At 55.3% G+C, this 26,391-nt stretch overlaps 11 protein-coding genes across 11 annotated transcripts; 7 read left to right on the top strand and 4 right to left on the bottom strand.

Moving 5' to 3' along the window:
- Nucleotides 1-1,490: 1,490 nt before the first annotated feature.
- GGTG_04202 (hypothetical protein) lies at nucleotides 1,491-1,937 on the top strand (the record flags this gene model as incomplete). Its single annotated transcript, XM_009221994.1, has 1 exon — nucleotides 1,491-1,937. A coding segment is annotated over one exon (447 nt), but the record flags the coding sequence as incomplete, so codon positions are not given.
- Nucleotides 1,938-5,201: 3,264 nt separating this feature from the next.
- Nucleotides 5,202-6,888, bottom strand: GGTG_04203 (hypothetical protein; the record flags this gene model as incomplete). Its single annotated transcript, XM_009221995.1, has 3 exons — nucleotides 5,202-5,629; nucleotides 5,701-6,601; nucleotides 6,676-6,888. The coding sequence occupies 3 exons, from the start codon at nucleotides 6,886-6,888 to the stop codon at nucleotides 5,202-5,204; spliced, it is 1,542 nt and encodes a 513-aa protein (XP_009220259.1).
- Nucleotides 6,889-7,720: 832 nt separating this feature from the next.
- Nucleotides 7,721-8,861, top strand: GGTG_04204 (hypothetical protein; the record flags this gene model as incomplete). Its single annotated transcript, XM_009221996.1, has 2 exons — nucleotides 7,721-7,855; nucleotides 7,929-8,861. The coding sequence occupies 2 exons, from the start codon at nucleotides 7,721-7,723 to the stop codon at nucleotides 8,859-8,861; spliced, it is 1,068 nt and encodes a 355-aa protein (XP_009220260.1).
- A 284-nt stretch (nucleotides 8,862-9,145) lies between these two features.
- GGTG_04205 (hypothetical protein) lies at nucleotides 9,146-9,914 on the top strand (the record flags this gene model as incomplete). Its single annotated transcript, XM_009221997.1, has 2 exons — nucleotides 9,146-9,541; nucleotides 9,768-9,914. 2 exons carry the CDS (start codon nucleotides 9,146-9,148, stop codon nucleotides 9,912-9,914), a joined length of 543 nt encoding a protein of 180 aa, XP_009220261.1.
- A 386-nt stretch (nucleotides 9,915-10,300) lies between these two features.
- GGTG_04206 (hypothetical protein) lies at nucleotides 10,301-12,204 on the top strand. The gene has a single exon (XM_009221998.1). The coding sequence runs from the start codon at nucleotides 10,590-10,592 to the stop codon at nucleotides 12,183-12,185; it is 1,596 nt and encodes a 531-aa protein (XP_009220262.1). The 5' UTR covers nucleotides 10,301-10,589; the 3' UTR covers nucleotides 12,186-12,204.
- Nucleotides 12,205-12,611: 407 nt separating this feature from the next.
- Nucleotides 12,612-14,620, top strand: GGTG_04207 (hypothetical protein; the record flags this gene model as incomplete). The annotated part of the gene is made up of 6 exons (XM_009221999.1): nucleotides 12,612-12,704; nucleotides 12,826-12,915; nucleotides 13,002-13,479; nucleotides 13,583-13,754; nucleotides 13,836-13,949; nucleotides 14,023-14,620. 6 exons carry the CDS (start codon nucleotides 12,612-12,614, stop codon nucleotides 14,618-14,620), a joined length of 1,545 nt encoding a protein of 514 aa, XP_009220263.1.
- On the bottom strand, nucleotides 14,613-15,846 carry GGTG_04208 (hypothetical protein; the record flags this gene model as incomplete). The annotated part of the gene is made up of 2 exons (XM_009222000.1): nucleotides 14,613-15,482; nucleotides 15,575-15,846. The coding sequence occupies 2 exons, from the start codon at nucleotides 15,844-15,846 to the stop codon at nucleotides 14,786-14,788; spliced, it is 969 nt and encodes a 322-aa protein (XP_009220264.1). The 3' UTR covers nucleotides 14,613-14,785.
- Nucleotides 15,847-16,465: 619 nt separating this feature from the next.
- GGTG_04209 (isotrichodermin C-15 hydroxylase) lies at nucleotides 16,466-18,641 on the top strand. The gene is made up of 6 exons (XM_009222001.1): nucleotides 16,466-16,611; nucleotides 16,679-16,791; nucleotides 16,849-16,898; nucleotides 16,969-17,375; nucleotides 17,437-17,979; nucleotides 18,051-18,641. The coding sequence occupies exons 1-6, from the start codon at nucleotides 16,552-16,554 to the stop codon at nucleotides 18,399-18,401; spliced, it is 1,524 nt and encodes a 507-aa protein (XP_009220265.1). The 5' UTR covers nucleotides 16,466-16,551; the 3' UTR covers nucleotides 18,402-18,641.
- On the bottom strand, nucleotides 18,538-20,444 carry GGTG_04210 (hypothetical protein; the record flags this gene model as incomplete). The annotated part of the gene is made up of 3 exons (XM_009222002.1): nucleotides 18,538-20,187; nucleotides 20,261-20,300; nucleotides 20,371-20,444. 3 exons carry the CDS (start codon nucleotides 20,442-20,444, stop codon nucleotides 18,538-18,540), a joined length of 1,764 nt encoding a protein of 587 aa, XP_009220266.1.
- Nucleotides 20,445-21,415: 971 nt separating this feature from the next.
- On the top strand, nucleotides 21,416-23,881 carry GGTG_04211 (hypothetical protein; the record flags this gene model as incomplete). The annotated part of the gene is made up of 3 exons (XM_009222003.1): nucleotides 21,416-21,704; nucleotides 21,775-22,075; nucleotides 22,150-23,881. 3 exons carry the CDS (start codon nucleotides 21,416-21,418, stop codon nucleotides 23,879-23,881), a joined length of 2,322 nt encoding a protein of 773 aa, XP_009220267.1.
- Nucleotides 23,882-24,329: 448 nt separating this feature from the next.
- Nucleotides 24,330-26,377, bottom strand: GGTG_04212 (hypothetical protein). Its single transcript, XM_009222004.1, has 4 exons — nucleotides 26,145-26,377; nucleotides 25,932-25,985; nucleotides 25,259-25,869; nucleotides 24,330-25,191 (listed from the first exon to the last, which is right to left on the bottom strand). The coding sequence occupies exons 1-4, from the start codon at nucleotides 26,281-26,283 to the stop codon at nucleotides 24,508-24,510; spliced, it is 1,488 nt and encodes a 495-aa protein (XP_009220268.1). The 5' UTR covers nucleotides 26,284-26,377; the 3' UTR covers nucleotides 24,330-24,507.
- Between the last annotated feature and the right edge of the window lie 14 nt (nucleotides 26,378-26,391).

Genomic DNA, 26,391 nt, shown 5'->3' on the forward strand with positions numbered 1-26,391 from the left:
AAAATACGAAAAAAAAAAAAAATTGCTTTAAGGTAAAAGCTTTGCTAAAATACAAAAGGCTTTTGCAAAAACGAAAATATTTAATTAAATAAATAAGTTACAACGAATTGGAAAATTTGTAAATTCCAAAAAAGGATATTACGAAAAAAATTGTTTAAGCGTATAAAACAAATTTATTGGAAACGAGCTTATAAAATAAGGAAAATATTGGATTTTAGCGGGTAAATACCCGGAAAGGACGGGAATATTATAGGAAAAAATAATAAGGATTAAAAAAATGGCCCAAAAAAATGTTTTAAACGTGCCGAACCGGTTGGTTACCGGAAAAAAACGTAAAAAAACCCGTAAGCGGTTTGTAATAACCGTAAAATATTGTGCTTTATAAATAAAAAGTTAAATAAAAACGGTATAGTACGGGAAACGCCCCAAATTAATAATGCAATACATTTAAATCCCAAAAAACATGCAAAATGTAATACATTTCGGAAAGTTTTAAAAAGGTATGCTTGGCGCAATACGCCAAAGCAATTACCGCATTTTAAACGTACGTTATGGTAAAAAACATTATTGCTTGCCCGAAAAGGAAATGGGAAAATTTCCAAATGGTACGGCAAACGGGCTTAAACGTTTGGGTAGCGGTAAATGCATATTAACGGTATTTAAACCCATTGGGGGGCAAAAAAAAGCATTTTAAAATTATTTATTAAAGCATTAAAGCTTAGCTAGTAAATATGGATACCGGAATTTTACAATGCTGTAAAAACAATATAACGAAAGGAAATTGTAATTTTAATTGTAATAAATTAACGAAAAAAGCTTAAAACTAATTACTTTTTAAAAAGGGGATATTAATAATTAATTAAGAAAATATGTAAGGAAAATCGATTAAATGCCGTATTTAAAAGAACCAAAACTTTCGAAAACCACGTTTTTTTTGCCAGCGCTAAAATTGTTACCGCTAAAATCGTTAGCGCCGAAAGCGGCATTTTCCGGCGCTAATACGAACGCCGCATTTTTACGGGAAACCGTACGGTTATAAGCTTAAATATTTAAATAAGCCGCAATCGTAACAAAATTAACGGCAATGTTACCAAAAAAATAACTATACTTTTTTTAAAACGTTTAAAAAACGCTTTTATTTTGTTAAAACGGGTTTTAATAGCAATTAAAGCTTAAATTTGCTTTTTCGTTTAAAAAGAAATGGTACGAAAGTATTAAAACATTTTTTGGGTAATTTTTAATATTGCAATGCGGGCAATTTTGCATTCGATGCGCTTTTAAATAACGGCTTAACGCTTGTAGCGCGTAAGCTATTTGGCCGATATGGTATGGAAGGATTTGGCTTTTTGGATAATTTTGCAAGCGCGAAATTAAATTTTAGTAAATTTTTCGAAAAGTTCCGGTATTATTTTAAAAAACCGCTTGTAAATAACGTTTAAAATTTTGTTAAAATTTTGGGCCATTTTTTAAAACCATTTGGGAAATTCGATATAAATTTTGTTGCTAACCACGTTTTTGCAATAAATGCATTTGGAAAATTCCGTAATGTTATTAAAGCATATCGGTATACGGGGGTTAACGGTATAATTTTAATATGCTTAATAACTAAAATAGCGGCTATAAAATACCGTACGTTTCGTATAATTATTTTTAAAAAAAAGCAAATAAATAAGGTTATATTTATTATTTTATTGGAAATTAAAAATTTTTTGCAACGGGAACGCGTTGCAAATACTTATATAAAGCGAAAAAAAAGCGGTATCCGTTTTAAAGGTAAATTTATAAAAGTTGAAAGCGCCGCGGCGGCGCTCGTTGCGCGCTTTACGCTTTTTTTTGGCGGCGGTTTTTTTGCCGCAACGGTTAAAGCCCGCCGGAGGGTTATCGGCAGCACGCTTGTAAAAGGTTTAAAGGGTTACAAGCGCAAAAGGGTTCGATGAACCCGCGGCATTCGAAAGGCCCACCGGAAGGTTACCGGCAAAGCAATTGTAAAGGATTTAAAAAATTGGAAATTTAAACGAATTCGAATTTAACGGCATTACGATAGCCGGGAAAAATACAGGGGGGTTAATAATAAAACGTTAAGCCGGGGCATAAAAAAACGAAAGGTTAAAAGGGGTTTGGCGGATCGAAATATTAAGTTAGCTATAAAGGGCCAAAAAATTAAAAAGGGTTAACGGGCTGGCTGGAACCGGGGAATTAACGGGGGCTAACGGGTTGGTTTAAACCGAAAAACCCAAAGCAAATACCCGAAAAAACAATACCTTTTTTACGTAATTGGGTATAAAAAATAACATTTGCAATTACCGGTTAAATTTAAGTATTTAAAAAAAGCGGTTAAATACCAATTACTTACGGTTGCGGTTATTAAAGTTTTTGAAATGGTTATTAAATGCATAAAAAGGAAAAAAAAGGGTTTGCAGCTTTAAACGGGAAAAAAAGCTTTTTATATACCGGTACGAACTTACTTTTCCAAATGCTATAAAATTTTATAATTGGTTTTTTTAAGCGTTGCCGGGCATTGGGGCGGTTTAACGAAATACCGTTAATTACCGGTTATTTACGAAATACTTTTATGCGGCGTACGCGGTTTAAAATAAGCCATATCGGGAAAGGGCAATATGTTAAAAGCACGGGCAAAACCGCCCGGTAAAAAGCGGGAAGCGTTAAATGCATAAACAAAACCGCCCGGCAAAAAAAAAAAAAAGCGCTAATAACTAACCGGGCACGAACTTTTTCGGAAATATACTGGCAAATTACCGGTATTGCGGCCAAAGCATAACGGCAAAGTTAAAAAATAAAATAAAGTTTAAATTGTACAAAAGCGCATAAAGCGCGGAAAATTTATAAAACCGACCCCGCGTGCCCGGAAAAGTACGAAAAAAGGGAAAGTTAAAAAAAGAACAATTTTTGTTGGAAATAGCACTTTTGGTAAGAAATTTACGGAAGCTTAACAAAAAAAACACCGCATCCGGCCCGTAACCCGGTAACCACCCGCTTCTGCACCGATTAACCCCTAACACCAAGCTCTTTACGTTGTAAAGGCCGGGTGCTAGCAAGGCTTAAAACAAGCCCGTTACCGGTTTTACCCTCTTGCAGGCCTCCCTCGTTGGCGTTGTACGTGTTTTCCGGCTTAATCCGGGCCATTTCCAGTATTTGCAAGCGCTGCTACCACTCCGTTATCGTTGCAATTGTAACCCTTTAAACGCGTGCGTTTTTTATGCGCTTTAATTTTCCGGTTCGGATTTCCGGATATTGGCTTAAAAAAGCACGAATCCAGTGCTTCCCGAAGGGCTGGGAATTACCCCCAAACCGGAATATTTCCTTTGCAAAAAACCGGATTTCCGCATGCGTTGGTAAAAGGCTTAGGGAATCCTGTAGTAAAATCCAATTAGCCAAGCGCTTTTTTTGCTTAAAGGGTATCCGCTGATATTTTTTTTGTAATTATCGGATAGGTAAGGCGCTTTTTATACGTTTCCTAAGGGTAGCCTTTGGGATCCCATAAAGTTAGGCAGCCCTTCGGATCCCGCCCCTTGTGCGCACCGCAGCAAAGGCTCGCTCGACGTCTTCTTTTGTATATTGCTTTTCCGGCATTTGGGCATTAGAATGCAGAAAAAAGTAAGGAAAACGGACCAGAATTGACAGAAATATGAGGGCGGGAGTACTTTAGAAGATTCCATGTTGTGGGCCTACAAAGTGCGTCGACAGGGGGGGTGCGTCGACAGGGTGTGCATTGAATTAGGTAGTTCTTGATAGATGCACTGGCATCAGTCAAACTCTAGTTAGCTTCCAAGTAACCCTTGGAGCAAGCATTTAGACCGCACCCAAGTTACCTGGTGAATCCCCTCAATCTGTCAAGTCACGTGCTACTGTTCGATACTCCTTTGGTGCCTTGCCTTAAGAGCAGGGGCCTGACTGCAACAAAAGGGTCCCATTTGGATCCTTTCTGTACCTTTATTAATAACTTCGTTTTCTTACAACGGCGTTCATTGCTTTTAGGATTAAACCTAACACCGTACTGCTAAGCCTTTTACTTTACGTAAAAGGGTTTAAAAATCGCCTGGCTTATAATTGTTAAAAGAAAAAAATGGGATAAGCACGGTGTGAGGTTATTTTGGTTAGTTTGCTTTAAGGAAGAAAGGATATAAAGTGCAAGGTTCCGAAGGGAACTTTGCCCTTTATATATACGTAATGCCTTATCCTTTTTGCTTATTAAGCTTCCTTCCTAATGCTTGGATGCGCTATAAGCTTTTAAGCAAAGGGACCGTGTTACGGGACCAAACCAAGGTAGTACCCGTTACACCAAGGCAAAAGAGGAACGTTGTTGTAGCTGGGGCTACAACTCATGCGAGGTCCTTATAAGCGATTGTGCCGTGACAAACCGCTTTTTCGATAGCTTAAGCAGCTGATATTTACGCTTGAAACCTCTTTATAACAGTATACACTGTCCACTTTGTAACAGGGTTTTAAAGGGCTAGCTTTGCTCCTTTTAATTCAAATTTGGTTGGAAAAGCTAAATGTAAAGTTACGAACTTTAACTCCCCCGAAAAAGCTTTTAAGCAACGCCGAATTTTAAACCTCCAAAACGCCCCAAATAGCCAAAAACGCAACTTTGCAATCCAAATACATTAAAATTCGGATTTCCAATTATTAAAGTAGCTTTTCGTTACCCATACGAACGGTTATAAACCAGCTTGCAAAAGGAACGAATTCGATAATGCATTAAATGGCTCTTTTTAAAGCTAAAATTATTTCGTTACGCAAAACGAACAAAGCATTAAATAAACGCCGGAAAGCCAAAAAAAATACGTTTCCAATAAAAAGGGTTATATATTATTAAAAAAACATAAAATGGTTTAAACCAACAAAACCTAAATAAGCAGCTACAGCAAAAAATGCGCAACCATGGGGGTTAAAAAAGGAAAGCAACGATAACTCGTCGGCAATGTGGCACCTGCGGCAAAACCGGATACAATGCGCGCATTTGCCAAAAGGAAGTAAAAACGTCCGATATATACAGTTCCGAGTAGTTTGAATGAATTCCTGGCGTTGGTGGTTGGCATGCGCGTCAATTAATTGGAGGTCGGGGTGTTGTGGCCCACTGACTAATGTGGCCCACTCACTGATGAACTACGTTAGTTAATTATTTTTGTCATTTACATCAACTTATTCATATCATAGGCTGCAAACACTGTTAAAGACAACTACATGCCGATCTCTCCTTTTCGCCTCTGCATTAATACGGTGGCGCCACGGTCCATAACACCGGCAAACCCGACCCATCGGTGCTGCGGCCGCGGGCCAGGCAGGGCGAGGTCGAAATTGAGCAGTAAATACGCCAGCAACACCTTGATCTCGGCCGCGGCAAAGAATCTGCCCGGACACGATTCCTTGCCGTGCCCAAACAGCAGGTGGTCTGCGCCCGTGGTCGCAAGCAGGTACTTGTTGGACAGCCCCTCTTCCTCGCGCGCCTGGCTGTACCGGAAGCCGTCGAACAAGGCCGGGTCGCCGCCAGGTTGCATCTCGGGCGAGTTGTTGGAGTTGTGCATGTCGAAGTAGACGGTTGCATCCTTGGGCACCACCGTCCCGTCGTCCAGCACCAGCGGAGATGTCGTCATGCGTCCCATGGCCACTGTTAAAACGTCCGCCATGTCAGCACTGGGCTCAACGAGCGGCATCGATCGAGGGGAGTACCGGCCATACGTAGAAACATAGGATGCAGCCTTGCCGACTCCTTGATAAAGCTGTCGAGCCGGCTCATCCTGCGTACCATGGCCATGGTCCAGACTGGTTCTCCACACCCGGGCGCCGCGAGCTGCTTGAGCTCCTCGCGGATCGCCGCTACGCATTCGGGGCGCGCGGCCAGGTCCAGGAGCGCGTTTGTGGCCACATGCGAAACCGTGTCGGCGCCGGCCAGGGTTGCCCGAAGCTGTATCCGGGCCATACGCCTGGGGTCGCTCCCTTGTTTCGCACCGAGCCGCTGGCGCAGGTATCCGAGCAACGTCGGACTGCTGTCGCGCACTTGCCCGTCTGATTCCCCTGCCAGAAGCGGAGTGAGCATGTCGGCTACGGCCCGGCGCCGGCTGCTGAGCCCAATCCGCTCAAAGATGAAGGGGTGCACTAGCGGGCGTAGCCACGGAGGCCAGCGGTGAAGGGCGTCAAAGGCTGCACGCAGACTGGCCGAGTACCCGAACGAAGCGTCCTGCCAGGCGCGGTCTCGACTCAGCCGCCTGCCAACGAGGGCTAGCGCGTTGAGGACGATGACGATACGTTTGACAAAGTCAAACGCCGTCACCTCGTGCCAGCCATCATCCGAAGCCGCTGCTGACAGCCGCTCGGGCAGGTGCAGGTTGCACGCATACTCAACCTCCTCCCGCAGGAGCGGCACGAGATCTCGCAGGTGCCGCGTGAGGTCGACCTTGATGGCCGCGAAGAGCTCTGGCATGGGGGTACCTAGGTCAGTGTACTGGCCCAGCCCGCGCCTCTGGACCTCGAGCCCAGCCGAGAGTTGACTTTCGGGCGCACTCTTGAGTCGGTTGAGGAGGCAGTCCGACAAGGCTACGACACGAGGCTCAGTGGGAAGCGCGTAGGCTTGCGCGCCATGCTGCGTCGCTCAGCCCGAGTAAGCTTATGGCACTCCAGGCTATGCATTTCCGAAAGCCTCGGTAGATTACTCACGGTGAGGTGTGCCTCCTCTAGGGCCTTGCGAAAGTCTGGGTCCTTGAAAGAACCCAGGACCGGAATGTGGGCGCTGTCAGACCTGCTGTGGAGGAGCCTGGCAAGGGAAAGGAGAAGGACGGCAGCGATCACTGATATACCGAGGAGAAGGGAAGGGACATTTGCAGGCACCGCCAGCCATGAGGACGATGGCATCCACCGTTGCCCATCCATCTTTGCTGATGCAGGTTCAGGGCACAGAATTCTTCAGGCGTCTGCAGGCGCACTGGGAGCCGAAAACCGGACGCTGTTACGCCTCAGTTGCAGCCTCCGAACTATTTCCCGGACAACGAAATGGTGCTGAAAAAGACTGGAATGGGGTTCATGATGAGAACAGACAGTTGCCAGAAAGGGGGGTCATGGCAAATACTCCTGCAGCTCTAGCTCGTTGCTTTGTTTCGGCCGAGATAGCGTGTACCCATAGGGAAACGGGCGCTTTATAATATGTTGCCGCTGCTACGGTTACAGCAGTTGCAGCTAGCAAACAGCGTAGAGTTTCGACTGCGAAATACCGTTGGCAGCCTCTCGGCGAAGCAAGACGAGGAGGAGGAAGTCCATCCCTGGTTGCCCAAACCCGACGGGATCTTGGCTGCCGGTGAAGAACTACATAAGCAGGCAGTTTAAACTCAGGAGGTGCATACAACTGGAAAGTTAACTGCTGCGGATCAGGGGCCTGTTGGTGGGTGTCTGTGAGGGGCAGCCTGGCTCCAGTAAATTCAACGGTCTCTAGGTTTGCAGACTCTCTAGGTTTGCAGACGGCCGGCAAGCAGGGAGGCCATCCGATGGGACACGCCGAATTGAGTTAATCAAGTAAATTACCTCAGTTTCAACGACACGGATGGCGGCTTGTCCATCCGGCAAGGGCTCGCTACCGGCGAAAGCAGGCGTAGAAAAATCGGTTCAGAAGTGCCTGTCCAGCTCGGCCGGCCCCAGCACGTCTGCCTTGACATCTCTTCCTCAAAGCCAGCAGCAACCAGCTCGACGGACTAGGTTATTCCTAGATAAGATGGCACCAACGACCGAGACAAAATGCCAGTACCGGCAGCTGGGGCGGAGCGGGCTGCGGGTCTCGGTCCCGATCCTGGGCTGCCTGGGTTTTGGCGATCCCGGCTTCCTGCCCTGGGCACTGCCAGAAGACAAGGTTAGTGGTTAGAGAGGCAAGCGGCCGATGGGAAACAAGAGCGATGGGCGCTGATTAGTGAGGCCCACTACAGGCCCTGCCGCTCCTCAAGGCCGCCTTTGACCGGGGCATCAACACCTGGGACACGGCCAACAACTACTCCAATGGCATGTCCGAGGAGCTCGTCGGCAAGGCGCTCAAGACGTACGGCATCCAGAGACACCGCGTCGTCATCATGACAAAGTGCTTCATGCACGTCGACGAGGAGCGCGGCGGCCCCGTTGTCCGGGAACGCCTGGCGGCCGCGGAGGCCGCCTTGGAGTACCAAAACCAGGCTGGGCTCTCGCGCGCCGCCATTTTCAACCAGGTGGACGCTTCGCTGCGCCGCCTCGACACGTCCTATATCGACCTGCTGCAGATCCACCGGTACGATCCCGCGGTGGCGCCCGAGGAGACGATGCGGGCGCTGGAGGACCTCGTGCGCGGCGGCAAAGTTCGCTACATCGGCGCCAGCAGCATGTGGGCGACGCAGTTTGCTCGCCTGCAGGCAGTGGCCGACAAGCACGGCTGGACCAGGTTTGTGAGCATGCAGAACTTTTACAACCTGCTCTACCGCGAGGAGGAGCGCGAGATGAACCGGTTCTGTCGCGAAACCGGCGTCGCCATCATCCCCTGGTCTCCGCTCGATGGAGGCCGCCTGGCCAGGCTTCCGGCCGCGACCGAGGCAGAAGACACGGCGAGGACAAAGACCAACCGCGCCAGCGTTTCGTGGGGCCGCCCCAAGGGCGACAACGACGACAGGATCCTGGAGCGGGTGCACGAGATCGCGCAGCGTCACGGGTGCAGCATGGCGGAAGTCGCGCTGGCCTGGCTGCTTAACGGGCGCGCCACTAGCCCCATCGTCGGGGCGACCAAAATAAAGCACGTCGACGAGGCCATCCTCGCCGTGGGAATCGTGCTGGACGAGACGGAGGAGAAGTACCTGCAGGCGCTCTACAAGCCCATCAATGTGTACGGGCACATGTGATAATTGGGGTTGTGTGCTAGCAGTCAGTCCAATAGCAGGACTAGGTACCTGAATTTCTGAATTACTTGGTAGGTAGCTATCAGTCTCTGTGGTCTCCAGCTATGCTGTCCAGTCCATCGCTTCTGTTAGGCTGTTCGCTCCTTGCATTTCCCAGGCGAGCGAGATTCGTCGCTGCAGCAGCTGCCGCTCGCTCCTCCTGTGCCTCCATCGTCGAGGTGGCCTGTAATCTGCCTTCCAAGAGCGAGGCGCTCCTGGCAAGCGCGTGGTAGGGTCCAAGTTCAGCGATGTACATCTGCGACAGCGACGCGAAGCCCAGACCCACGCCGATCTGCTGCAGCGGCTGCGCGAGGTCGACCCCGCGTATGGCTGACGCAAAGCAGAAGTTGACCACCGCTGCCACCGCCCCAGGTCCTGGTGAGGGCCGAGGTGACGATGGCGAGGATGCGCCGGACCTCAGCCCGTGCGCCGACCAGCAGGAGTCAGTTGGCCAGGCTTCCAGCTCGCTCGCGCTCAACGGCCTGACACATCTCCTGGTGCTCCAGCTGGGCCATGGAAGTGTATGCCGATACGTCCGCGGGTCGCTGGCGTGGGTGGCTCAGCCCCAAAACGAGGACAGGGCAGCAGGTGCCGATGAGAATGGCCCCGACTTCCAGCTGGAGTTGATGGGACGGCTAGCGATGGTCTGCCTTATGTGGCGATAAAAGCCCTCGCCCTCTTGGTTTGTGCGGACGCGGAATCGCGCCAAGCTGTAAGACTCGAAGGATTGAAGCAGAACATTTGGCCCAGCATTAGGTAGCAAGGCCAGACACAGGTCTGTGTCAGTTGGCAGCTAGTCGAAATCACCCTCGCAGCAGCGAGAGAGCCATATCGGTACCGAGGGTGACCCGTGCCGCTCACGATCAGCAGCGCGTCCCTCCCCAAGACGGCTGCCAGCCGGCCTATGACGGGGACGATGGCAATGCCGCGCAGAAGTGCCTCAGCAACCACGAGCTCGACCTGGATTGTCGAAACCCAAATCTTCAGGTGTGCACGCATGAATCAGGTCTCGCCTAGCCCTCTGTTGTATTGAGCTTCGCAAAGGTGAATCCTACCTCGGTGCCTTGACCATCGTCCGCTAGCCCTCCACCGTCCAAGTCGGAAGGCTTGAAAGTTTGGTTCGTTTTACAGGAGCCCTCCAGGGGGGTCTGCGATACATTGATTTGGCAGGATTTTCTGTGGGAAAAAGTATAGTTGGAGATCCCTGAAGGGCCCCGCACTTTTAACGTTTAATATCCTAGTCCCCTGTACAGCGCGGCAGAGCCATGAAGCTTCCGGTTAGGGCATACTCGTACCCGGCGATGACTAACGCTAAGGAGCTACCATGTCACAATACAAAAACTCTAGCCTTTGGCTAGATGGTGCAGGGGTAGCGATTCAGGCCGTATTTGTCACTGACATTACAAATACGTATGTTGGATGACAGTTGCGCCGTCGTCGCCAGAAGTGGGAGGGGACCCTTAACACCACAGGCAACACCAGTTCGCCTCGCCTCTGCCGGCGCGTATAAGCCGGGATCCTTATGCTGGAACGCATATTAGGTTCAGAGCTGCCTTGATTTGGCTGCTTACGAATGTTAAAGTTTAAACCGCCAGATCGGCGAGGGGACGATCCACGACCCGGCCCTTGCCAGATAGACGGCCGCGGGGCCGCAGCCTTGGTTTTGTGAAGGTCGCATCGCATAAAGGCAAAATGGTCGATTGCACGCCCTCGCTATTCACACACCCAGTCAGTGCCTACCCCTGGCGGCTGCCCTCATATAAACATATGGCCTTGATAATCCCTGCGGTAACCCTGAGAGCTTGTAGCCGATCATCAACTGAATACATGTTATCGCATGCCGATTTCCCGTTAACCACGCCAAATCCAACAACTACCATGACCGGAGGCATTCCCGAGATGGAACTCCGCTGGCGGCAGACAAGCCCCGGAGTCTACCAAAGGCGCCAGGACGTCCGAGAGCGCATGATTCTGCTCCAGGAGGCCAAGACGCCGCCTGGAACCGATATGGTCAACGAATGCATCTGCATCCACGCCAAGCTGTTGCTCGATTCGCGCCACTTCCCGGACGCAGCCTTGGCGCTACGCCAGGCCTGGATCGCTCTGCACCACGACCATCCCTCCATGGCCATGACGGCCGTCGGCGAGAACATGGTCTACCGAGCCGTCGACTGCCGCTCCGTCGAGGCCTGGGCCGACGAGACCTTCACCGTCCATGACTCAGGTACCGCCCTTGACTGGTACACGAAGCTGCCGGGGACGCGACGGGTGCTGCTCGAATACTTCTCCCACACCAACGAGGTCCTGCTGCGGGGCAGCCACGCCATCCTGGATGGTATCGGCGCCTCCACTCTGGTGGGCAACTTCTGCCGACGGCTTAACCATCCGCCCGAGGGCGAGCTGCAGTGGGGAAACCATGTCAAGAACCTGTCGCCGCCGTTGGAGCTTGCCGTCAACCTTCCGGACCCCACAGACGCCTCGATCAAGCAAGCACGGAGCAAGCTCGAAGCATGGGAGGCCAAGGCCACTCGCACTACCCCGCTTGTCCTGTTCCCAGACAGGTCCTTGCCGGCCCTGTCGCCAGCCGTGATGATACGCCGCTTCAGCGTCGGGGAGACGGCGCAGATGGCCCGAGCGGCAAAGCAGCATGGCGTCTCGATGCGCGACCTCACGCATGCCGCCATCGTCTGTGCCATCAAGCTGCACTCGGCAAGTGCTCACGGCACCTGGCTGGGCGGCCTCGCTCTCAACGTGCGTCCCCTGTGCCGCCCGCCCTTCGGCTCGCCCGCGCACGCCGCTACAGCCTACTTTGTCTCAATGTTGGCCTGCGTCGAGGACCCCCAAGACGTTTGGGACGCAGCATTTCAGCTACGGGCACAGAACCAGGCGCTTTTGCGCGAGTCGGATCTCGGATTTGTCAAGCCCATGGCCGCGCTCCTTAGCCCACAGAGGGATCCAGAGCGGAACGCGGCGAGAGGGGGTGGCGAGGGAGCGGCTGCCGCTGGCCCTGGTGGTGCGGCGGGCGGGCCAGTCATGTACGGTGGAGTGGGTGTATTAGACTCCGTCCTTGCGGCAACGGCCGGCTTCGAGGATAGCAGTGTGAGAGTCGAGGACGTTTGGTTCGCGCTGCACAAATGCTCTGCGGCAATGATAGTCTCCTGCCACGCACTCCGGGGCCGCATGACCTACTCCCTTTCCTACAATGCAGCCTTTTACTCCCAGGCTCGCATGGCGGCATTCCTCGACGTCGCCGCATCTTTGCTGCCGACATCGCGCTTCGGCATTTGACCAAAAAAAAAAAAAACAGATACCAAAGGGCAGTCGCCTGGTGCAGATGCCCTTAGCCCTGCTCGGTGGATCTATGTACAGCAGCAATCAACTCTATGCAGGCCCAATGCAACAGGTTACGGACCATGAATCATGTTCAGGGTGATTTTGAACCTACCTCAACATGGCAGCAGCCGCGAGCCGACGGCACCAAGTTTAAGTTCATCCAGGCACCTGGCTAGGTGGCCCTGCACCTCGATATGCTGTGACGGCTTGTATACTTCGAATGTGCCCTGGTAGCTGACGAGCTAAGCGCCGAAGTGGTAACCTAGTTAAAACGGGCTCTTGAGAGTTCTCCGCTGCTATATCAAGGTGCTCTGTTTCGGGGCCATCATTGCTGGAGCCGCATTGAACAGGAGAGCTGCAGCTAACCACCATCAGCACACCATGCCTACCCTTAGCTTCCCCAAGTTTCCGGTCTGGGCTGGAAGCCAGCGTGTCCAGTTGGAAGTGAACTGGAGCGAGATGTCACCAAACTCGGTGGCAGGGTTGTATGCAACTCCTCGCCCATGGCATTGGATGACTTCCGTAGTACTTGGAGCTGTAAGAGGCCCCGCGATGTGCCCCTTGGACTTGCAACAGCTGCTGATATTCTGCGTAGGCTGCCATAGTGGCTTTTAGCGTCGTATACAACTGTTTCCTGTCGCCCCTGGCCAATATCCCGGGTCCGTTCCTGGCCAAAATCTCGCCGGTAAGCCTATACGGAGCGCTGCCATGCCCGGGTGATGTGCGTGTATCGATGCCTTCCAGCTGACCGCTTCTCCTCCGCCGTGCTAGCTCTGGCTGATGAGAGCGGTCTGGAGGCGGCGCCTGAACCAAGATATCAAATCCCTGCACGACCGCTACGGGCCTGTCGTCCGCCTGTCTCCCAGCGAGCTCTCGTTCGCCAGCATCAGGGCCCAGGAGGACATCCACTGCCACCAAAGCAGCCAGCGGCGCCACTTTACAAAGGCAGAGACGCTCGAGTCCCTAATGGGCGATATTGTTTGGCCGGCACCGAACCTGCTCACCACGACCGCCCCGGCAGAGCACGCGCGGCTGAAACGAGCGCTGCAGCCGGCCTTCACGCAGCGCGCGCTCGCGGACCAGGAAGCCATCCAGCAGCGGCACGTGGACGATATGGTGGCTCGGCTGCGGCACGAGATCTCCGCGAGGGCCAGCACCACACTCGACCTGAGTCCGTTTCTGTCGCGGGCAATTTGGCACATCATTAGCGACCTTTCGTTCGGAGAGCCTATGTTGCAAGACCAGCTTGGTACGTACGCAGGCAGAGATACCTCTTCGCTTGCCCTCAGATGACCCCGGAGTCGGACTGTGCTGCGGCCACTGCTAACAAGAAGCACTGTTTCTCAAACCAGAAAAATTCGAGCTCCTCAAGACCGTGTTTTGCAAGTTGAGCCCCATCCTGGAAGGCCTGCAGTGCGTCCTTGCCATACCTGTGCTGGGCTTCATTCTGCGGACCACAGTCGTGCTCCTCTGCAAGGTGCTGTGGATGCCTTCAGACGTCCTTCCGTCGTCACGGCTGCGAGAGTGAGTCGCGATCAGACAGATTAGCGGCCAGAGGCATTGCCCAGATGTTGACATCGCATCATGTCCCTGTGCCTTATGCAGCCGCATCCAGCGCCAGGATAACCAGCGTGACTTTATTACCGCCATCCTCGAGTGCGCAGAGAAGGGAGTCCAGCTGAGCGATCTCGAGATGAAGAGCAACGCCTCCCTACTCGTGTAAGTGTGCCAAGGCAGCGGGGTATATGTGTGTTTTGTGGCTGGCGGCGGAATAATGCTAACCGGGCTGGAGAATGGTCGGCTATGATACGACGGCAACGAGCCTGTCGGCCGCATTCCACCTCTTGCTACGGCATCCGGAGTACCTTTCTCGGCTGCGCGATGAGCTCCGCACGCGGTTTGGCTGCTCGGCCGACATGACCAACTCACGCCTCTCGACGTTGCCGCTGCTGAACGGCTGCATACAGGAGACGCTGCGGCTGCTGCCTCCGGCCAACGGCAAGGGCACCAACCGAACCAGCCCAGGCGCCGCCATCGCCGGTGTGCAGGTGCCGGCGGGCGTCCTTGTGAGCGCCGACATGTACACGATCCAGCGCAGCGCCGACTACTGGCGACACCCGGACGAGTACCGGCCCGAGCGCTGGTTCGAAGGTGGCGAGTTCGACGGCGACAACAAGTCGGCGCAGCGGCCTTTCCTTCTCGGCTCGCGCATGTGCGTCGGGCGGGCCGTCGCCATGCAGGCGCTCCGGATCGCCATCGCCAAGGTCGTCTACGCCTTCGAGCTCGCAGACGCAGAGCCCGAGTATCTGTGGGAGAGGCATGTGCAGAGCTCGTACTTGTGGATTGGATACCGCGTCCAGGCGACCCTGTCGGAGCTTGAGACAGTGTAGAGAGCATTTATTCGCATGTTTACCAGTACAATCTTTATATGCCAACGTGTTGCCTTCGACATGAAAAGGATAAACCCACTCTGGCACTTCACGAGCAACTATGGATAACCAAGCATCCTCTCCCTAGATTTGACCACCCCGTTTTTACATGTGAACCCCTCGAATTTAGTGCGGGTCGAAGTTCGCGTCGTGGTCCCGCTGGAAGTCGCTGATGATTTTGAGTATCTGCCAAGGCGCCTCGACCTCCTTGGCGCCCTTAGGCTTCTTGACGTCAGTCTCCACCATGTCCTTGACCGCCGCGTTGTTGTGCTCCTGCAGGACGGTTTCAAAATCCCAGCACTTGCGCCAAATGTTGGTGTCGGCGATGGGACGGTCGAAGCGCTCCATCCAGCGGTACAGGTAGACGCCCGAGTCGCCGTAGCAGGTCAGATGTTCAAACAGAATCATGATGCAGTGCGCCGTGTGGTAGTCGTAAAAGGGGACCTCGTCGGTGCCGTTGGGATAGTAGTGCCGCCGGTACACTGCCTTGCGCAGCCAGTCCAGGCAGTGGATGTTGTGGAAGGCCGCCGCCTTGGCCATATAGGTCTGCTCCCCGTCCACCTCGTAGCCGGGCGGCATGGGTACGACCTCGGAGGGGTCTTTGCGCATGGCCACAATGTCGGAATGCTTGACCGGGATGATGTGCTCGGCAGTTACCGCCTCCCAGGCCTTGTCGACTTCCTCGCTCGGCTCCGCGCGCCAGATCTCGTTGCCGCCCATGCCGTACTGGGCAAAGCTCTGGCGAAGGACGAGGGGAACGTTAACACGATCCAGCAGGGGTGCTTGTTCGCGTCGGCAGTTAGCGTCGCCGTTCACCACGAGTCTGCGAAGCTTAGCGGTGAGTGCTGCTTACAATGGAGAGAGACGGCCTTGAGGCGGCCGTTCATCTCGTGCTTCTCCTGCCACACGTGGTACAGGCAGGCAATCAGCAGCTGCGAGAGCACCAAGTTGATCATGACAGGCCGCGAGGGCATGGTGATAGCACGCAGCCGGGCCAGCATGCGCTTGAACCAGGACTGCGGCCGCGGCATACTATGGGGGCTTTCCATCAGAGGGATATCGGAGTCAATGCTCCCGGCCCTGTCCTGCTCGTCGAGCATTTCGGACCTGGACTTGGAGCCGCCGACTGGCATGTAAACCCGGTCCCGCTTGAAATGGGAAGCGAGCTGCTGTGGAAAGGATGACATGGCGGCTGGTGGTGTGCTGGACTTGCCGCCAGTTGGGTGTCTGAGACCGCTGGAGGCGATGAGCCAAGTGGATCAGCCAGGAGCGCTCTGGCTCGGTGGCCGTCTCACTTTATATCTGCTTTTCCAGCGAGATCCCGACACGTGCCTGCTGGCCGTTTGCTTCACCGGCTAGGCCTCGGTCCCGGGACCGGCCTGGCCGATGGCTGCTGCCCGTCGCGCACAGAACAAACTCCGTCGGCAAATAGCATGGGGCCGGTTTAGGAAATCCAGAGATGCATACACATGTAAGACCGGTGTAATACCCTGGACCGGACCTGAGTCAATGATCCCAGCTCGCCAAGGAGGTGCCAAGGCGTGCCTTGGTTCCAACCTTGAGCGTTGCAGCCGTCGACCGCGGAAACCTTATTAAAGTTATCTGTGCCTTGGTAGCTGTCTGGGTGGCTTTTTAACAGCAACGCAAAAAGGAAACCCATTGGTCCTGCTTCTGACGCGGTGATAACAGGTTGCCGTTGGCGAGTGCCCGGCTCCGCTTCCGCTACCGGCTCCGTTGCTACCTGGTGTTCATGGCACCTCCAGCGTGTTCGCAGCTTGCCTAGGTACAGAGCTACATCCTTTGTCTTTTTCTCTTTACCTCGCCAGCAGAGGCAGCATTAGCAGCGGAAGAAGCATTGAGGCCATCACCGGTACGAGCACGGAACAGCAGCTATGGCACTTTATATTCTTGCTAGCTTCATCCAGATCTCTCTAGGTCTGTGTGTCATTGCGGTAAGCACGCCTCCCTTTCTCGGACACACGCCACGAGCAACATTAATAAGGCCAATATCGCAAGCAGGGCCTGGTGTACTTCGTTGCATCCTCCATATACAACCTCTATTTCCACCCGTTGGCGCGCTTCCCTGGCCCGTTGAGCGGCGCCATCCAGGATATCTGGGTTTCGCGCAAATGGTAAGGCAGCACAAGCCTCTGCATTGCAAAGACGGATTTAACAAAGACACGACACAGGGTCGGCGGCAGGTGGCCCCACGAGGTCGAGAAGCTGCACGAGAAGTACGGTGGGTGCAGCCCTTTCTGCCCAAAACCACGCAGGGCTCTGGTCAGCCGTGCTGACCTGACTGCTGTCAGGCGACGTCGTCAGGATCGCACCAAACGAGCTCTCCTTCTCTCATCCTGACTCCATGAAGGACATCTACGGCCAGGTCAACATCAACCACCCCAAGTTCATCCCCAAGTCCCGCACCTTTTACCAGCAGACAGACGTTGGCCGCTCAGTCGGCACCGAGGTCGACCCAGTCATCCACCAGAAGATCCGCAAGCTGCTGGCACCCGGCTTTAGCGCTTCGGCCCTGAAGCGGCAGGAGGATGTGGTTCTCCACTACATCGACCTCCTGGTAGAGCAGATCAAGGTCCACGGCAGCAAGCCCGGTGGTATGGACATGACCGACTGGTTCACCTGGCTGGCCTTTGACGTCGTCGTGGACCTGGCCTTTGGCGACTCGTTCCAGAGCGTCGAGAATGGTGCGTCGCCTACCGTCGGTATCTCACCCCCAGCATCAAAGCTGACTCCACACGCGCGCAGGCTGCTCCAACGAGTGGCTTGAGATGTTGGTCAACAGCGGCTTCCAGGTGGCCCTGGGCTTCGTGGTCCGCCGCCGCGCCCGGCTGTTCCAGCAGGCTGTCAGATTCTGTCTCACCAACGAAAAGAGCAAGCGCATGCGCAACAGCTACGTCAGCAACGCACGCAACATGGCTGCCCAGCGGCTGGCCCGCGGCGCCGACGTGTCCCGCTTCGACTTTTTCACCCCGCTGGTGGGCGAGAAGTCGCCCGACGCCACTGTCGGCTTCCTCGCTGCCCAGGGCAGCACTCTTGTCGCGGCCGGCACCGAGACAACGGCCACGTTCCTAACGGGCCTAACGTTTTACCTGCTCAAGAACCCCGAAAAGCTGGCCCGGATGCAGGCCGAGGTCCGGGCCCGCTTTGGCACCAGCGCCGAGATCACGGACGAGTCGACGCGAGGCTGCCCGTACCTGTGTGCCGTCGTTGAAGAGGGCCTGCGCATCTTCAATCCGGCTGCGTTTGGGCTGCCCCGCGTGAGTCCGGGCACGCATGTGCAGGGGCACTGGGTCCCCGAGGGAGTGAGTTTCTCCTTACGGTTCCAGTTTTAACACTGTAACGCTCCCGCTGACAGCACTTGGCCGCTTGGAAGACAATCTTGGCCGCGGCGGGCCACGTGACGTCGCGCGACCCACGCTGGTTTTACAAGGCGCGCGAGTTCCGCCCGGAGCGGTGGTTGCCACGCGAGCACCCCGCCTATGATCCAGTCTACGAGGGCGACCGCAAGGACGCCTCCAAGCCCTTCTCTATCGGATCACGCTCCTGCATCGGCATCAACCTGTCGTACATGGAGATCCGCATCTGCGTGGCGAAGCTGGCCTGGAACTTCGACTGGCATCAGGTGGATCCAGCTGAGGACTTCGTGCGCGATGCCAAGCTGCTGGGACTGTGGAAGGGGTCTCCGCTACACATCGGATACGCCGAGCACGAGAAGGATGTGTAAATGGTGACCGAGCTCATTGGATACCTGCTAGCGGGTGGCAGCAAGATTCGCAAGGTTTTGTTTCCCCATCTGTGGTTGCGGTTTTATGTCGCTCGTATCTTATCCTGTAGCTCAGACTGGCAGTAAACACTGGTTTCTAAGAGGCACATATCTCCGTCGATGCTTTGCACAGTCCTCCTCGCAGCAACTGCCCAGCGGCTAGGATTCCAGACACGACGCCGATAGCAAAGACCGGACCCGAATTCGCCTCGTCGAGCGGAACAAGCATGCCGAACACAAAGCTGCAAGCGGCGATGCCTAGGATCTGCGGCGCCGCCATGGCAATGTTGTGGAGCCCAAACACAGCGCCACCACGGTCCCGAGAAGTGTCGCCGCCATGCGCACGAGCACCCGAAGGGACAGCGTCCTCATCATCTTCACTCGAGCTGTTATAGCCAATCTCCGCTCCATTCTCGTCCTCGAGCAGCCCGTGCCGCTCCAGGCCACGATTCACGTCAGATCCGGCGGCCCAACAGCTGTGTTCGTTCGCTTCACTCTTGAGGTCCATGCCGATCAGCGCGAATGGGACCCACACCGTCACAGCCCAGGGACACCCGACCAGCGCCATCAGGGCCAGTGCGAACAGATGAGTCGAGGCGAGAACGAAACAAACCATGCACACCGAGAACAAAAGCTGGGACCCCAGCCAGACGCGGGACAGCAATACCGCCTCGGCGGGACCCGCGCGGGGGCAGCCCGCCTGACGTGCAGATTGAGCCTTGCTGAGCCGCCTCGTCAGTCGCGGCAGCAGCAGCACCCAGCTGGCCGTGCTCAGCGCAAAGAGGAGGAAGCCCAGCGACGCCTTCCGGTGACTTGCTGCCGTCAGTTGCGCAAATGCTTCTTTGTCCGACGGGCTTGGAATGGGTGACGAGGGAAGCCGGGCGCGCTCCTGTTCGATATCTGGAGTTATGTCAGCAAACGGAGGATTTCCAAAGGAGCGTACGATATTCCGGATCCTCACATATCTCGCTGATGTGGCTGCCTCATCTCTTGTTAGCAGCTTTTCTTCCATATGGCCCGATCGATATATGCACACCCACATGGACATATAAAAGAGAAAGGGTGTCCAGCCGACCCAAGACAAGGCCTGGACCACCATAACCTCTTTGATCCGCCAAGGCAAATTTCGAGCCGTGTCGACCAGGTCCCGCACTACGTCTGCGAGGCGTTTGCCCGGCCGGTCATCCAGGGCCGGACTCGGAGGCTCGCTAACAGCGACGCATGCAACGACCAAGGTGACAAAGTTGACAGCCACAGCCAGCAAAGCCAGGACCTTCGCTTGAGTATTACCAAGGAAAGGCAGGAGACGGGGCAGGTCCACGTTTCCGACAAAGTAAAACAAAATGTTGACGAAGCTGGTCGCCCTCGACGCCCAGGCCGCAGCAACCGACTGGCGGCTGGGGCAGGTGTTGTCGAATAAAAAGGCGCGCGACGCCCCCTGCAGCGGCTGGATCGAGGCGTTGAGGAAGGACAGGGCGAGCAGGGCGACGGTTCTAGTACCGGCCCCGGCCCTGCCTGTGCTGTTGGTGAGCCATACCGATAACGTGTCGGCATGCACGAGCGCCATCAGCGACAGAGCACAGCCGAAGGCGCCGACAACCATGAACGGCTTGCGCCGGCCCCAGCGCGTCCGACTCGCATCGCTCCAGAGGCCAACGCACGGCTGCAGCAGGGTGCCGAATAGTGGCCCGGAGAGCCAGAGCAGCCCCGCCGCGGTTTTGCTAACGCCGAGGGTTTGCAGATACGGCTTGCCCAGTTGTTGATTAGCATCGAGGGCCGGATAACGAAAGGGGGAAGGGGTATTTCTCTAGCCTACTTACCGTGCCATAGGACGTCAGGATGGCAAAAAAGGCTTGCAGTCTTCTCATCACGTCAGCCGGTCTTTTCCCTTGGCCATGGTGGCACATACGCCAGTGGGCAACCGACGTACCCGGCCAGAGGGAGCGCCAAAACGACAAGTTTGGCCGAGCTGGTCTTGCCGGCCGATATCGGCTCTTTCGCCATCTCGAAGCTTTCCATCACCATGATCTCCGCGGACGTGCTGCTACTGCTGCCGCTCTGCTCCCAGGTCTTTCCCGTGGATTCGGCTTTCTGGGATAGGATGCGGGGTTTCTGAGGTCGCTTCATAAAGAAGGGTGGTTGTATGTAAGCGGAGAGTCAGTGAAGATAGAAACTGCCGCTACAAGGATGCCAAAGGAGAAAAATTCAAGTTTCTGCAACAGGATTAAGCGAAAGGTTCGGTTATGGTATCAAGTTTTTACTGGCCCCAAAGTTAACTTCACCGGACGGCTGCCAGGGGTTTGGGTCAAGTCAGAGTTCAAGAAAGGGATACTACCTAAACTGCGGAAAGCTAATATCAAATGCCGAAGTCGTCAAATTCAGGTTTTTGCAGCAGGATAAAAGCGAGGGCGATGGATCATGGTTCCAAGCATAAGCAAAGTTTAACTTCACCCGACGGCTGCCAGGAGCTTGGGTCAGGTCAGAGTTCAAGAAAGGGATACTACCTAAACTGGGGAAAGCTAATATCAACCAACCCCTTGGGGTGTGTTTAAGGGAACATTTCAAATCGAAAGTTCTCGCATTTACTCAACTGCATATCCCGCAAAACCTTCCCCGCAGAACCATGGAAAATGTAACCCCGGAAAAAAATTGCGGATAGGGGTAACCAGGTCGTTGCATTGGCTTTTTGATGGCTATGTTCGAAGAGGTCGAGCTTGGTTGCATGTGGCTAGAAAGGTAAAAAGGTATAGCGGAACGAGGTTTGGGACGCCCAGGATCAAACTGGAAACGAACGGCGACGAAATATCGGTAGCAAGCTAGGTAAGAGAGTTTAGCGTGCGATTCATGACGCGCTGGTCGGGAAGGTATGTCGGATAGATATTTTAAATCAGGCTAGGAACGCGATCCCGAGGGAACACCTGGGCCTAAGTGCCCTGCCAGAGAGCCTTCCTCACCACGCACTACGGCTCTAAGACATGACGTCGAATTGGATTTACTCCGTCCCGGTGGACGAGGATGTGGCGCATTCGACCGGCTGCTTCACCTCGCTGCCCATCCGCATCCACAGCCGCAACGACATAGCCGACGAGGCCACAGCCCGGTCCATTGCCGACTGGGGCTCCCACGTGGGAGACGGATGGGAGCAAAAGTCCGGGTCATGCTGGAGCCCCGTGGGCAACTGGGGCGCCTTCATCTTTCCCGAGACTGTGCCCGAGCGCTTGGGCGTACTGACGTACCTGGCCAACATGGGCAATATCCATGACGGTGAGCTCAAGCCACGCAGGCTCTCTGTGGGATCGCCCGTGGTCTGACAGCGGTGAATATGATGTTCCAGATCTCTGTGATGAGCTGGACTATGACGAGGCCGTCACCGAGCATGCTACGCTCAGCCACGCCATGAACGTGGAGCCTCCGGAGCGCCATCACTCGGAGAAGTCGAGCGACCGCAAAGACAAGCTGCAGCTCTCTCTCGCCAAGTGTATGCTTGAGGCGCTCGACCTGGACCGGGCCCGGGCTCTCCGCATGCTGGACTCGTACCGCGAGAAGTGGCTCGATGTCATGGAGAGCAGGGACCCGCAGAAGATCCAGACGCTTGACGACTATCTCGTCTTCCGCAACCTGAACGGGGGCATGAGGTCAGTTGGAGGCCCTCCCGGCTCGTGCTTGGTGGCTGGTTACCCACGGTCTAACGGGAACCTGTCGGCGCTAGGCCCTTCTGGCACATGGTCCAGTACGGCATGGCCATCGACGTCTCCGATGCGGAGGAGGAGCTGATCCGGCCCGTCTTCCGCGCGGCCGAGGCGGCGCTCGTGCTGACCAACGACTACTGGAGCTGGGAGCGCGAATGGGCCGCAGCGCAGCAGAGCAAATGCGGCAGAATCGTGAACGCCGTCGAGCTCTTCATGCGCACGCGCGGCCTCGCCATGGCAGATGCCCGGGCCACCGTCCGCGAGCACATCATTGCCTTTGAGCGTGAGTATGCGGCCAGGCGCGAGGCCTTTTACGCGACGAACCGAACTGTGCCTGACCACTTGCGGGCCTACGTGGATGTCTGCGGCTTGATCATCGCCGGCAACCACTACTGGTGCGCCAACTGCCCGCGTCACCACGGCTGGCGCCGCAGTGTGCGGGATCAACACCAGCAGGTGGACGGTGAACGCTACGGAGAGCGCCTAGTGGCCTTCAAATGCCAGGAAGCGCTGGCGCTCCCGGGCAGCCCACAAAAGCACGAAAATGAGCTGGATTCCTGGACCAGCGCCACAAGTTCTTGCCTACCTTCTGCGGGATCCGGAGATCCCACGAGCAAAACTCGGTCGGCTTCGCAGACCTCCTCCACAGCCACTTCTGACCTCCAGGATTCCACTGCTGCTAGTGAGTCTGCGGAGACGGGCCGAGATATGGCTTTGGCCGCAGACACATGCGCGACGAGCGACAGAGCTGCCGTCGACGCGGACGGCTTCAAGAAACCGGACAGCCGAGCACTTATGGACCCGTGCAACTACATCTGCTCGATGCCGTCCAAGGGTGTCCGGTCACTGCTCATCCAAAGTCTACGGGTGTGGTTTCCTACGTCGGAAGAGTCGGTCGCGCATATCCAGCGCATCGTGGATCTGCTGCATAACTCTTCTCTGATTCTGGACGATATTGAGGACGGCTCCGGGCTGCGACGAAGCTTTCCCGCCACCCACGTCGTGTACGGGGAGGCGCAGGCAATCAACAGCGCCACGTACATGTTTGTGCAAGCGGTGCAGTTGGTGCGGCGGCTACGCAACGACTCATCGCTCGACTTGCTGCTTGAGGAGCTCGAATGCCTCTTCCTCGGCCAGAGCTGGGACCTCTACTGGCGCCACAACCTCCAGATGCCGACCGAGGCTCAGTATATGGAAATGGTAGACAACAAGACGGGCGCCATGTTCCGGCTGCTGGCGCGGCTGCTGATGAGCGAGCGAAGCCAGAGCGGCTGGACGTCCGCCAAGGCCGTGGATGCTAGCAGCCTAGGGCGGCTCTGTCAGCTGTTTGGGCGCTTCTTCCAGGTCCGCGACGACTTTATGAACCTCAACTCGGCCGACTACTCGAACCAGAAGGGTTTCTGCGAGGACCTGGACGAGGGAAAGGTGTCATTTCTGATAGTGGAACTTTGCAGTAAGCACCAGGGCACACTGAGAGACCAGGCCATGGGCATCTTGCGCCGACAGCAGGCCGCAATGTCACATGGCCCCTCTGGCTCTGCTCCCCCGGCTCTATCCCGGGAGGCCAAGAAGCACGTCGTCAAATGCTTGAAGGAGGCCGGGGTCATGGAGGCGACGCTCGCCAGGCTTCGGGAACTCGAGGCCGCGATACTGGACTGCATCGGCAGCATCGAGCATGAGCGGGAGACAGAGAACCCGATGCTGCGCGTCTTGATGCACAAGCTCAGCGTGCGGGATGTCACGGTGGTTTAGGTTAGCGGTAGCGTTTGCTGAGGGTCGGGCAGACTGTCCTAAGAAGCAGGGGTATCTGTATGATTCATGTCCTCTGAGAGACTGTCGTCGATATACGGGGATGGGGGCTCTCTAACCCCGGGAAAGATGATGCACCAAATGGTGTACCACTGCTCTACTTGGTCGGGCCTGGCCAGCTCGGTCATCCGGTCGCCATGTATGTCCTCGATGGCATCCATCTGGCGGGCGCAATTAACAACCGTCATGTGACTGTCGCAGGAACACGGACCAGGAAATACTTCCTGATATTGCGGGCAGCGGATCAGTTCGCCGTGGCTCCTGTACAAGTGCTGCTTGACGCGCTCGGTCTCCGTGAGGTCCAGCTTGTAGCATCGCGAATAGGCAGACGGATCCTTCTTCCAGTACGGACAAGCCAGTACCTCGCCCCTTTGGTAGGCCGCCTTTGCGTTTCTTTTTTTTTCTTTTTTTCTTTTTTGGAACTGTGGCCTAAACGCCGTCGCCTTCTGCGAGCGGTTGACAGGTAATAGAGAAAATGTGAAAAGGAAAGCGAAGGGTTATAAAGGTAGCCAGTGAGAACAGGGAAACTGCGCAGGACCAAAAAGGCTCCGCTTCGACGGAGCCCACGTCTACTGAAACACCACCGGCCTGGTACTTGTCGACCGGACCCGCCACTCGTCCAGAACGCGAGGGTTCTGGCAGACCTGGTCGCCGCCGACCCAGTCGTCCTTGTATCTGCCCGTGAGCAGGACCCTGTAGGCCTCTAGCCGGCCGTATAGTGCGATGTCGTGTCGCGCGCGCGAGCACCGCTCGTCGATGATTTCGAGCACGCCCCTGCCCTTGGTGTCACGCACGTGCACGCTGGCGCCGCCCCGCTCCAGCAGTACCTTGAGCGCCGTCTTGCGGCCCAGCCGCGCCGTCTCGCCCTCGCGATTTCGCGCCCCCACGCGCGCCCGTCCGCCGCCGGGCCCGTCTGACACCAGGAGCTGCAGGATGGCCGCCAGGTTCCGGTGCCGGTCCTCGTCCTGGTCTGTCAGGTGCTCGATGAAGGCTATCAGCACCGTGCTGCCGCGCCGATCGTAGTGGTTCGCGTCCATACCGGGGCACGCCAACAAACCACGGAGGAAGTTGAGGCGGCGCGCCAGCTGCCCTTCTTCACTGGGGACATTGGCACTGGCGTCACCGTCGTTCTCGTTCGTTCCACTGTCGCCTTCCGTCTTGTTCCCGCTTCGCTGGTCGTACTTGCGCTTAGGCGGTCTGCGCGAGTTCAAGGAGTTGTGGCGTTCCTGCAACGTATCCTCGCCGAGGATTACCTCGGCCAGGCAGTGTAAGCCGTTGCGGCCGCAAGCGTCCTCAACTGCCGAAAAGCCCGCCACTAACAGGCGCGGTCGTGGTGGCCGTGGTGGTTCTACTGCCGAAAACCCCGCTGCTAGAAGGCGCGGCTGTGGTCGCCGGCACGCTACCGAAGAGCCCGCTATCAAGAGGCGTGGCTGTGGTGGTTGTGGTGATTCCGCTGCTGAAAAGGCCGCCACCGGAAGGCGTAGGCGCGGTTGTGGTGGTGCCGGATTTACCGCCAAGGAGGCTGGGCGCCGTTGCTGCGCTCGCTGAACTGTTGCCACTTAGGGGCGAGGAGCCAAAAAGACCTGTGCTTTTCGGGGCCGCCGAACCGGAGCCACCGCCGGGGGCCCCAGCACTCGGCACCGGGGGAGGATTTCCGGGAGGGTTGCTAGCAGGCTCGGGGAGACGGGGAGGGGTAATCAAGCATGGTGCCGGAGGCGTTGCCGCTCCCGCAGTCTTTGATCCCCCAATTGCCGAAACTTCGGAAGAATTGTAGCTCGAGTTGGGAGTGGTTGCGTGGGAGACAGCGACAGGATCGGTTGACTGGGACCCGAGGTTTAAAGGTGGCGTGGGCGTGACACTAAAGTTAAATTCAGCGGTGGGGAGCCTCACCACTATCTTCTTGGCGGATTTGATCGCCCTCGAGGCTTGTTCTGTACGCCGTGCGAGTGTCAGTCATACAGAAGCTTCAGTTCGTTGCATGGCTGGGACATACGAGACGATGGAGGCATCGCGACGGCGGACACCCTGGGGAATTCGGCGGGCAAGACTGGCAGTTTCGTGGGAATGTTAGTAGATATAAGCCATAGTAAGATGGCTTGTCTTGTTTCCATCCTCGCACGTCCACCATCAGGAAGAAAAATTTAAACCCTACAAAACTGCCATCTTCTTTGTGCAAGGGGTGCTTAGCTCTAGGGGGGCCACGTACCGCTGATCTCACGGGGCTGATACAGGCGGCATTTCTGAAGGGCTTGTCGGAGGAGCTCCGTCTCCCGGCGCAGCCTTCCGCGCTCCTCTCGGGTCTCGTCCGGCTCTTGGGCCAGATCCCTCGGAGCCTTCTCATTCATGCGATCCGCTCTGCTGGGGGTTAGGATGTTTGGGATCGCACACCAGGCAGTTCTCAACCGCTAGGTTGACGACGTTGTCAATAAAGGTCTAAAGGGACATCTACGGTT

Source organism: Gaeumannomyces tritici (genome assembly GCF_000145635.1).
Source record: "Gaeumannomyces tritici R3-111a-1 unplaced genomic scaffold supercont2.2, whole genome shotgun sequence".
Taxonomy (NCBI): domain Eukaryota; kingdom Fungi; phylum Ascomycota; class Sordariomycetes; order Magnaporthales; family Magnaporthaceae; genus Gaeumannomyces; species Gaeumannomyces tritici.

Coding starts and splice junctions, on each gene's coding strand:
- GGTG_04209 (XM_009222001.1), top strand. CDS start 16,552: ATGGCACTTTATATTCTTGCTAGCTTCATCCAGATCTCTCTAGGTCTG. Junction 16,612..16,678: donor TAGGTCTGTGTGTCATTGCG/GTAAGCACGCCT, acceptor TATCGCAAGCAG/GGCCTGGTGTACTTCGTTGC. Junction 16,899..16,968: donor GAAGCTGCACGAGAAGTACG/GTGGGTGCAGCC, acceptor GACTGCTGTCAG/GCGACGTCGTCAGGATCGCA.
- GGTG_04212 (XM_009222004.1), bottom strand. CDS start 26,283: ATGAATGAGAAGGCTCCGAGGGATCTGGCCCAAGAGCCGGACGAGACC. Junction 25,870..25,931: donor CGCGATGCCTCCATCGTCTC/GTATGTCCCAGC, acceptor CACGGCGTACAG/AACAAGCCTCGAGGGCGATC. Junction 25,192..25,258: donor CGGCCACCACGACCGCGCCT/GTTAGTGGCGGG, acceptor TGCCTGGCCGAG/GTAATCCTCGGCGAGGATAC.
- GGTG_04206 (XM_009221998.1), top strand. CDS start 10,590: ATGGTCGATTGCACGCCCTCGCTATTCACACACCCAGTCAGTGCCTAC.